The following is an 11,742-nucleotide window of genomic DNA, read 5'->3' as shown; positions in this document are numbered from 1 at the left end:
TTTGTAACTTTTTTATTTATAATTTCAGAATTTTGTAAGCCACTTATTGATTTGTACAGTTTTGATATTGTATCTTGAAACCTAAATGCATACATATAGTTGTTCTTAGGATATTAATTGTTATGTGGACACTGAACAAATCTAGTCAGAACAACTAGTTATATGTATCTAGTTAATATTTTTTTTTTATTATAGAGTTGTTTCTTAAATTTAGTCTTGCTCATAAATATGTCTCTGGAAAATTGGAAAGCGTGACTATCTTCACACCTCCACAAGAAACTTCCACATTTCGCGTTTAACTTCAGTCCAGTGCAGACAATATGAAAGAAATGATATTTTCGGAAAAATTCAATGGCTAATTCATTTTTTGACTTTGATACATTAAACGTAAGTTTAAAATTTACTTGCTTCAGAATATTATCCGATTAACATACCACCAGAATATTCATTAGAATATCTTAGGACAAATGTTGGTGATTTTCTCAAAATAACCTTTTTGATTGTTTTTCTACATCTTTTTAGTTTATTTCTTTATATTTTGATTATTTCACGATTCAATTTTATTATACTGTGGCAATAGCTATCGAAAGGTCAGGAAATAATCAAATAAAGTTTAAATAGATTCATTTTGCTTGTTGACAAATTTCCTGTTAATTTAGGCAATAAAATGTACATGTTGCACTGTGATGATTTATATTACTGTTAAAGCCTTGATGTGAAATAGTTTTAATTTGCCGTTATTTGTTTTAGAATGGGGATAATTTACTTCCACCTGATGAAGATGACTGTTTAGATAATGAAGAAGAATATGATGCTCTTAATGATGAGACATTTGGAGGTCTTGAGGATACTGCCAGTTTGGATGATTGGGAACAGCAGCATGAACAGTATGCAGAAATCGCTGAAAGTTCCAAACAGAGTGAGCAAATAGGTTTGTACAAAATAACATATTTTTTTATAACAGTGCCCATATTAGTCATTGGGCATTTCATTATTTTTTTCTCTGTGTTTGTATGTGATGAAAATGTCTTAATATTTCATTAAATGCCATTTTAAATTCGTTTTTACTCATTGTGTTTCTTTTGATGTAATTTTGTAAATTTCCCAAATTATAAAGACTTATTGGATAATGTTTTATATTTTGTAAATATTAAACTCATTTGAGTATTTCCATTGATTTCTACCATGTAATCAAATTACTGAAACTGAATAGGATAGGATAGAAATAGATGTTAAATTACATGTATGGATTTCTAATTCTTCTGTGATTCCCCATGTTTTTAAATATTGTTTTTTTGTGTTGTCTGAGCTTGGAAATATTGTGATTTGTAATATACATTGTCAGCAACATACTACACTAATATTCCTATCTCTGACTGACTATTAGTAGCTCAAGTAAACTTTCTATTGCAGACTTCTTTCATTGACAAAAGGAGAAAAATCATGAATAAAGAGAGTATAATAAAGAGTTATAACATTTCAAAAATTAACATGAAATCAAAATTTGACTAACATAATGCACAATTATTTACTAAATTTACTTACCTACTAGACAGTTGCAACTTAATGTTTGTACTGAATTCACTGAATAGAGTATATAGGATGTTACTGAGAAAAACAAGGGACAGATTATATAGAATTTTACACTAACACAAAACTTGTATACTAGGTTCATTGTTTCCAGTCTGAACTGTCTAGTAAATTTAGTAATTATTTTTTGCTTATATCAGTTAAATTTTTACCAACTGGAAGTGGCTGAAAACTACTATAAAATCGAGCACATAATATTACAAAACCATGTTTATTAACAAAATAAATCTTCCTCAATTAACACAAAGATATAAAAATTTATTTTTGAAATTTTATTGGGTCACCTAGAGTTAGTATGACGTAAAAATATGCAAATTTGATTTTAAAATAAAAAAAATATATTTGTTTTAATTGAATGGTTTCAGATTTTTAATGAAGACTTTCTGGTCAATTCTCACAATCATTGCACAGTGAATAGCCATGTTGCATTTTTAAAATTCATTTTACATTATGTTTTATTTAAGAGGGTAAGGTGTCACACTATCCCTTCATTATGGGGTTACTGTGACTAGGATTAGACCTAGTGAGACAACTAGTTTTTTTGCCATTTAAAAGCACCTAGGATTGAGTGTATTTTGGTCTGACAAAGAAAGACACTATAAAAATATTGTAATAATTTTTGGCATTTAAAAATTCAACAATTTTAGAAAAAAAATATGAAATTTCTTATTTAAAATACCAATTTTTTTATTAAATGTTGGTATTTTATTGATAACCTTTTCTTATTTTACAAATTTAGTAACATCTAACATTTGAAAACATCAACTTTTCCATTAAAAGTATACCAAATTGTTTCACAATTAAGGGATAATATCGCATCCATCAATATTCCTATAATCTGAAACATTCTAATAAATGAACTGTCTTTTTCATTAACAACAAAAGTCTTTTTACCCTTATCAATACTTCTTAATCCTACCACTTCTATTTCATTTTTAGTGTCATCAAAGTTTTCAATTCCACACACATACCTAAAAGCAGTTGTACCACGCTTCCCACCCATAAAAGTTGCAACTATAAAAGAGCCTTGTTTAATATCTTCCACATTTACAGGTTTTAATATCGCAGTTTTCTCTATGAATTCCTCTTCTACTTCGTCACTTTCCCCTAAAGACATATCTTCTATCTCCTCATCACTAACTGATTCATCTTTCTTTGACTTTTTCTTGATTGTTTTTGGACAGGTTTTCTGTTTTCCTTTAATGGACTCAGCCTTTTTTGTCTTTAAAGAACTGATGTATTCTTCTTTTGTTATTATTTCTGCGGTATTAATTCTTCATTTAACTTTCTTTTTTACACTAGTTTGAACTATCTTTTCCAGAAGCATATGCTCAAACACTTTCCCTGGTGTTTCTTGGCACACAGAAAGTTCAGTGATTTGACACCCTTGTAATGGACTGGAGGATTGGCCAGTGATTGGATGCTTTTTTAATGGTGTAATAGATGATGAACTAGCGATTCCTTGCTCTTCTGATGGACTGGAGGTTCTGTTGGTAACAGGTATAACTGTTGGCGTAAGCCTTTCTACGGTTCAACGAGTGCTTCAACGCTTTCATGAGACGGCTTTGCTAGCCAGACGACCTGCCTCTGGACGAAGAAGAACGGCCACGGCACGAGATGACCGTTTTCTTGTGTTTCAGGCTTTGCGAAACCGGACCTCAACTGCCATTATGCATCGAAATCATATACAGGAATTACGAAATCGCAATGTTAGCGTTGCAACAGTCAGGAGAAGACTTTGTTATTTTGGACTATCTTCTCGGGTAATGGCTACAGGACCGCCACTTCGCCTGGGGCATCGAGTTGCACAACTAGCTTTTGCTCGATAATACGCGCATTGTGGAATTAACGATTGGTGCGAAGAGTTATAGTCAGATGAATCCCGTTTCTGCCTAACTGGATCCGATGGACGTGTAAGAGTTTGGAGGAAAACCGGTGAATGATTTTCGCATTGCTCCAAAAATGCCATTTGGTGGAGGCTCGGTCATGGCTTGGGAAGGTGTATCTTCCGACTTTCGCACAGAACTACCCTTCATCGAAAATTGGTCCTTAATTGCATGAAGGGACATTACAGAGATTCTGGAAGAACATGTTATGCATACCATGGCAGGGCTTGGAGAAGACGTCGTTTTTATCCAGAAAAACGCGCGAACGCACGTTGCCACGATCAGTATACAATACTTAAACGAGGTTGGAATTACGAGGTTACCCTGACCAGCTAGGTCTCAGGACCTGAATCCCTTAAAAACATCTCTGGGACGATTTAAAAAAACGTATTCAACCCCTAAAATCTCCTCCTAACAACGCACAGGAGCTTAAGGATCTGTTAATGAGAGAGTGGAATAACATACCACAAAATGTAATCCGGAGAAAAATTGAGAGTACGCCCCGTCGTCTGCAAGAGGTTATTAGAGCAGTGGAGGCAATACACAATATTAGTCATTGAAATTTCACTGATATTTTACCACATTCTGTATTTTTCATTTTTTTCGTATGTCTGTTTTATCAACAATTTGGTTTGTTTTCTGCTTTTTCAACAAAAACAATAAAAAACCGTTTTTTTTTTTCAAAACAAACATTGATGACAAATAAAAAATATGTTAGCCTAAAAAAATGGTTATTACTGCACCAGATGCAAAAATATTCAAGAAACTTGAAATTTTCAAGGTGGTCTGGATTTTATGATCGCGATCGTGATATATATATATATATATATATATATATATATATATATATATATATATATATATATATATATATATATATATATATATATATATATATATATACTTCTATTTGAACATTGATGTTTATTTCTTTTTCCATGAAGATCCTAACAGTTTGTTTCAATTCATTTCTATCAATTGTATCTATTGGGCCAACCTTGTATTATTACATTGTTGACTGTTCTTTCCTTTTCTAGTCTTTCCAGACATAATTTTGTTTTGTTTAGCTCTTTCTCTATTTCTTTCTTCTCTTTGTGTTTAGTTTGTCTTTCTTGTATAACTTTCTCCAATTGTTCCTTCGGGTCATTTAGTTCATCTCAGAACTTTTTCTCTTTTCTTTATCTCTTTTACTTCCTTTATACAACATAATATGTTTTATGTAATTACAAGTTTTACTAAAAAATATTATCCATTTTAAAAGTTCTACCACATCAGCTATATTTGGATTCTCCCTGTAGTTCTTTTAATGTTTTTAGAAGGTGGTAATGTATTCTTTCATCTGCGTGTCTTTTGCTGTTAATCAAAATGTGCTTCACTCTCACTGTCTTTGGCAAGAAGAGAGGATAGGTAACACTCATTTAATAAACCCTCGCAAAGTGAGTCCAGTTTCGTTGTGACTACCATATTTTGGTGCCTGTACGTTGCCCTTTACTACCTCTCGTAAGGTTGCCAGGTCTACTGATTTTTCAGTAGATCTACTGATTTCAACTTCAATTTACTGATCTACTGAAACACTATATCGATCTACTAAACAATATGTAAGGATAAAAGCATGTTCAAAAAGTGATTGTTATATCAGTGGTCAATTATAAATTAAAAAAATATCCATTTGTTGATATATATAGTCATAGTCATAGTCATAGTCATCTTTATTGATCCTTTAAGACATTCAAAATAAATGTATAGGATACGTCACTACAGAATTTGGTATGAAAAACATTAATGTGTATAATACAATATTCACAGTGTAAAAAAAAAATTGACAAAACATAAAATATATAAAATAACATTTTTACAAGTAAAATATGAAGCTATTGCAGTTTGTCCTCAAGATATTCATTTATAGAATAATATGCTTTTCTTAAGAGTAAATCTTTAACATTTTTTTTAAATTTAGAGATAAGTGGTATTTCTTTCACAGTTTTTGGCAAATGATTGTATAAGGTCACTCCCATATATCTGAAGCAATTTTGAAATTTGGATGTTCTGTGTTTAGGAACTCTTAAAGATTCAGCACTTCTTGTATTGTAATAGTGATTGTCTGAATTTACTGGAAATGAATTGATTTCCTCTTTGACATAAAGTAAACATTTATAGATATATAGGCAGTAGAAAGTTAAAATTTGATGTTTAATAAAAACTGGTTTACAAGACTGTTGATAATCCAAATTAAAAATTTTACGGATAATTTTTTTTTGGTTAATGAACACTTTGTTACTATCTACTGAGTTCCCCCACAAAATTACATTGTAGCACATGTGGCTGTAAGCAAGGCTATAATAAACGTTCATTAATGCCGAGATGGGTAGTGTGTTTTTAATTCTAGATATAGCATAAAAAGCTTTATTCAATTTCATGTTCACTGAATTCACTTGCTCTGACCATTTGAGATTACAATCAATGAATACACCCAAAAACTTTGTAGAGTGAGTGGAAGATAACATATTGTTTCTATCGTGGATGGTTAAGATATAGTCATATTTAGATGAGTTGTATGAATGAAAATAAATAATTTGCGTCTTGTCAATGTTTAATATTAGTCTGTTGGTATTACACCAGCGTATAAAGCAGTCAACAACAGTCTTCATTGTCATTTTTAATTCCTCTAGTGTACGTGCAGAGACTATTAACGAGGTATCATCAGCAAACATTGATATTATAAGTGCCCTTATGTGATCTGGTAGGTCATTAATAAAAATTAGGAATAATAATGGTCCCAGCACGGAACCCTGTGGTACTCCTTTATTTGTCGTGTATGGTTCTGAGCTTGATTCTTTAATCTTAACAACACTCTTCCTGTCACTTAAGAAATTTATTATCCATTCTAGAAATATCCCTCTAAAACCAACGTTATATAATTTATTGCGAATAAATGTTATGTCTAAGCAGTCAAAAGCACGTGATAGATCAAAAAATAGTCCTGCCACGTGGTTTCTACTATCTAATTCATCATAAATACGCTCAAACAAGCTGCATGCAGCCGTGAGTGTTGACTTTTTTGATCTAAAGCCGTGTTGGGTTGGAGTTAATAAATTGTATTCTTCTATAAAATTTAACATTCTGTTGTATACAACCTTCTCTATTACTTTTGAAATTATGCTAAGGACAGATACTGGTCTATAATTTGAAATATCATGAGGGTCATTCTTTTTGAAGATTGGAATAACTTTTGCCATTTTAAATATGGATGGAAATTGGCTGGTTGTTATTGAGAGATTAACTAAATGGGTTAAAGGAATCGATATATGATCACTTATCAGTTTTATTATTTTTACAGATATGTTATCAATACCAGTACTAGGCTTATTTTTTAGTTGATCGATTGTATTTTTTATTTCAATTGGAGTTACGGGTAAAAAGAAAAATGTTTTGTTACACATTTTTGAGGTAGTACAAGAAGAAGGTAACGATGTGCCAAAATGAGTTTGAAGATTGTATTCTGTAATTGTAGCAAAATATGAGGCAAACGTATTAGCAATATCACAAGACTTGGTAATAATTTTATTATCATAATGTAGAATAATATCAGACCTGTTCTTTTGCCTACCAGTTTCACTGTTTACTAAATTCCAAATTGTCTTTGGTATATTGTAAGATTGATTAATTAAGTCACTATGAAAGTTTTTTTTAGTATTTATTAATAGAGAATTATATTCTTTTTTTGCCTGTTTTTAGGTATCTTGAGACTCGAGACTCCCTATATTTTTTGCTATCCAGTGTAGATTTTTTAGTTTTTCACTAGCGTGTCTTACCTCATATATCCATTGTCTTCAAGCTACTGAAGAAATAAAATATGATCTGGCCACTCCTCTGGTGCCGGTGTAGGCATCAGTTAATTCAATACAATTAAGCGTCCCCTCTCTTTCTTTGTCTAAGGTCACTGTACTATCACAAACAAAATAAATTGGTTCTTCTTCTCTTTTCAGCAGGTATTCATGACTTGCATCTATATGTCCTAATCTGAGACGTGATATGAAGGCTTGATGTTGTCGTTTTGAATGCCAGACAGAAGATTTTATTTCTATTAATTTGGTGTTGCTTCTATTCCATTGGCTTTGCCAAACATCATTTTCTTTTTCCTTTTAAGTTAGGTTTTAAATATAAATATACTGTTAGGTATTCCACTGAAGCGGCTGTACTGGTTATTGCGGACCTTAGTCTTCTAACACTAACAGTAAAACACAATTAATTTATAACGTTTATTTATTTAACCATACAAATTTATATTTTAGACTTACTCTAAAAATCTAAATCATTGCTCTTATGTATACTTTGTCTCGGTATTCGGAACGCTCAATGAACCCAGTAGAATTTTATCTGCGGGACTAGAACAGCTGCAGATCGAATCGTCGCGTAGTATATTCGATCAGGGGCGCAGCAAGGGCTTGTCGTAACAATTCCAGCGTGGGACGGTACCCATATAAACTTTATTACCAAGTGGTTTTGGTATATATGGTATAAAATGAACTTAATCTGAGAAATTGATGTCAGGCATCTGAGGGAATGGGATATTATAAGAGATATTAGATTATAATATATATATATATATATATATATATATATATACATATATATATATATATATATATATATATATATATATATATATATATATATATATATATATATATATATATATATATATATATATATATATAGAAGGACATCTTGAGATCTCAAAGCACTAATGTTATCACTAATTTTCTACACAAAACAAGTAAAGAAGGACACTTTTTAAACACAATATACAATGAGTGCAAACAATTTCTAAAATCACATCCAGAAATTTACATTGTTAGAAGTGACAAGGGAAATGTAACAGTGGCAATGTATAAGAATGATTACATTGAAAAAAGCAATAGTTTACTAAATGACACAAAAAGTTACATTAAACTCAAAAACAGTCCTGTGTGCACCCTCCAACAAAAGGCGAATAAGCTGGTTTCGGATTTAGCTTCTTCCAAATCCATAACAACAGAAGTTGCAAAATCTTTGAAAATTTACAATGCAGTTGCACCCAGGTTTTATACACTTCCTAAAGTTCACAAACCCACTCTTTCAATGAGGACTTATTGTCTCTTCCATTGATGCTCCTAATAGTAAACTTGCTAAACACCTTACAGATATCCTCACAATTTCCTACAACGAATCCAATGAATTCTATATTAGAGATTCTTTCACATTTAGTAACTTCATCAATAATGTTAAAGTTCCGAATAATTATATACTAATTAGTTTAGATGTTGTGTCACTATTTACAAACCTACCACTAGATGCTATTCTCAACAGCATCAAAAATAACTGGAACAGCATCTCTCTGCATACCAAGATCAGTTTAGGTGATTTCATAAGAATTTTAACATTCATTTTTGACTCTAACATCTTTTTGTTTAATGGTAATTTTTTTAAACAAATTTTTGGCACTCCAATGGGCAGCAAAATATCCCCCATACTATGTAACTTTGTATTGGATGAACTTATAAGAACATGTAAGGAAAAGATACCTTTTCACATACCTTTTATCAAACGATATGTTGATGATTTGATCTTATCTGTCCCTGAAAACAAAGTAACTGATGTTCTAAACACTTTTAACGCCCAGTGTGAACACTTAAAGTTTACGGTTGAGAGAGAAGCTGACAATATGATTCCGTTTTTAGACATGCTTATACATCGTGGCAGTGATGGCATGCTAAGGACGGAATGGTATCGTAAACCTTGTTTTAGTAACCTTTACATAAACTTTTATTCTCAACATCCATCTAAGATGAAAACAAATTTGGTTTTGGCCCTTAAAACTAGGGTTATCAACTTATCACACATCGAGTTCAGGGACAAGGGACTAAAAAAGTTGAGATCTATACTACAAGAGAACTCCTATCCTACAAGGCTATTGAATAAACTCATTTTTGGTTCTCCTTTTCTTGTGCAATTTTCTGATAACCAAAATTTTCATAATAATGAGATGAATGAAGTCCGACAACTGACACAGACATTGACACAGAACACATCAGAGCTACCACAATCTAAAATAACGTATGGTTGCCTACCCTATATTCCAGTTCTCACACCTAAGCTATTGAACATTTTCAAAAATGTTAGTGGCTTAAAAATTACAACTAAGAATGTGAAAACGGTATCGCAGTTGTACACAAAGACAAAGGATCCTTTCACAATACAGGAGTCGTCGAATGTTGTTTATTCTATACCGTGTGCCAATTGTGAAAACGTGTACATCGGAGAATCATCTCGTAATTTTCACAATAGAGTAATATCACATCGCAGTGACATAAAAACCAAAAAGATAAACGCATGCGCGCTCACAGAACATGCGTTAACTTTAAAACATGAATTTAATTTCGATGATTCCTGTATTTTGGCAAAGGAAAAAAACCATACTAAACGTGTTTTCTTGGAAATGTGTTTCATAAAATCTAATACGTCTTGTATAAATAAAAAGTCAGACATAGATAAATTGAGCAACATTTATTGTTACTTACTGACAAAACATCAAAAATAAAATAAAGATTTACTTTTACATATACACACCATAATACACCTGTATACAAAACGTGTTGCATACTATCAAGACAGGTTTAATATTATTTCCATTAATATAATAGCAAGAACTCCTAATTACCTTTTAAACCACACTATTTTTGTTTTGTTTTTTTTTTTCTGTTCTCTATGGATCAGTCAAAACACACCATTAAAAGATGTCACAAACAAAATTTTAACTATTCAACAAATTTTAAAATGTATTTTGTCTATTATTTTAAATGTTATATTTTATATGTGTGTTTTCAATGTTGAGTGTCGTAGCTTTACACAGATAATCCCAACGACTAGTAAGTTGTAATGATAATTTGAGATATGTTGTAAATATTTACACTTTCTTCTAATTACAGTGTCTTGAAGAAGGAATAAAGTAATTCCGAAAGCTCGACCAAAAGTCAAAAGAGTGTTTCTATAACATCCTGGCCAAACCTACTGACTGCATCCCTAATAAACTGCTTTCTTTGTTTATATAGACAGTCAATAATATCCAGTATTTCTTATATATATATATATATATATATATATATATATATATATATATATATATACAGTAGACTCCCTCTATAACGAGAAGTGAAATGACAGACTAATTACCTCGTTATAAGCCGATCTCGTTATATCAGACAATAATAATACTGTGCATACATATGAATCTGTAGTTTTCTAAACCATTAACTTTGTATAGTGAAGCCATTCCGAGCAATATAAGATGCTAATAAATATTGTTTAAATGGCGTTTTTGAAAAAAAGTTATTTACTTTTATTGTCAATGAAATATATTAAAACATAAAAGAGTTGTTTACTTTTATTATCAATGATATACGTTAAAATAAAAAATCTGTACTTATATTTTTTTCCAACTATGTACATAATGTATAAAGCGTATTTTCAAGGATATCATAAACTATTGCTTCTGCAATTTTAAGAACTCTGTCATTTTTAACTGCTTTAAATGATCCAGTATCATTCCCTCATATTTTCTAAATATGTGAAACAGTTGTATTTATTCGTTGTAAAGAAGTTTATTGTGGGCTGCAGTTAAGTTTATTGAGGGTCTGTTTGAAAAGGTATTTATTTATAGCCACGACCCGACCAAAAACGTAAAAAACACGTTTTTGGATCTTATTTTCTCTCGTTATAACCAAATTTGCCTCGCTATAGACGGTTATAGTTCAATAGAAATTTCACGGGACATCTAATGTATCTCGTTATAAGCGAAACCTCGTAATAACCGTGTTCGTTATAGAGGGAGTATACTGTATATATGTATGTATATATATATATATATATATATATATATATATATATATATATATATATATATATATTAAACTTAGAGCTAAGATTAATACTATTATAAAAATTAATATTAAATTCACCAGTCTTCTCGGTTGAACCGCGTCGATATCCATTTTGCCGAGCTTTCGACATCCTCTCTGATGTCTTCTTCAGAGCTTCCGAGGTCTCAGTCTCCCGAGCCCCCAGACACTACCACACTCACTAGTCACTTCTAGTTCACTCACTAGTTCACTACTACGACTGGGACCAGGGGACGGTTCATTTATACCGTCGATGGTGACGTGGCCTAGGTGAAGGTTAGGGTGGGGATTGGTGCGAGAGTTGGCGCGAACATTTCCGACAGTGGGAT

General features: G+C 31.4%; 1 protein-coding gene across 1 annotated transcript in view; it reads left to right on the top strand.

The window, feature by feature from the left end:
- The first annotated feature begins 267 nt into the window (after window positions 1–267).
- LOC140436612 (uncharacterized) overlaps window positions 268–11,742 on the top strand; it is a 124,729-nt gene continuing 113,254 nt past the window's right edge. The window contains exons 1-2 of the mRNA XM_072525576.1: window positions 268–387; window positions 751–931. Of these exons, the coding sequence (XP_072381677.1) occupies window positions 352–387; window positions 751–931 (217 nt within the window). The 5' untranslated portion in view covers window positions 268–351. The remainder of the gene's footprint in view (window positions 388–750; window positions 932–11,742) is intronic.

The sequence above is a fragment of the Diabrotica undecimpunctata genome, chromosome 3 (assembly GCF_040954645.1).
Source record: "Diabrotica undecimpunctata isolate CICGRU chromosome 3, icDiaUnde3, whole genome shotgun sequence".
NCBI classification, from domain to species: Eukaryota; Metazoa; Arthropoda; class Insecta; order Coleoptera; family Chrysomelidae; genus Diabrotica; species Diabrotica undecimpunctata.
Note: the sequence above shows the minus strand (reverse complement) of the source record. Positions and strands in the feature narration are given on the sequence as shown.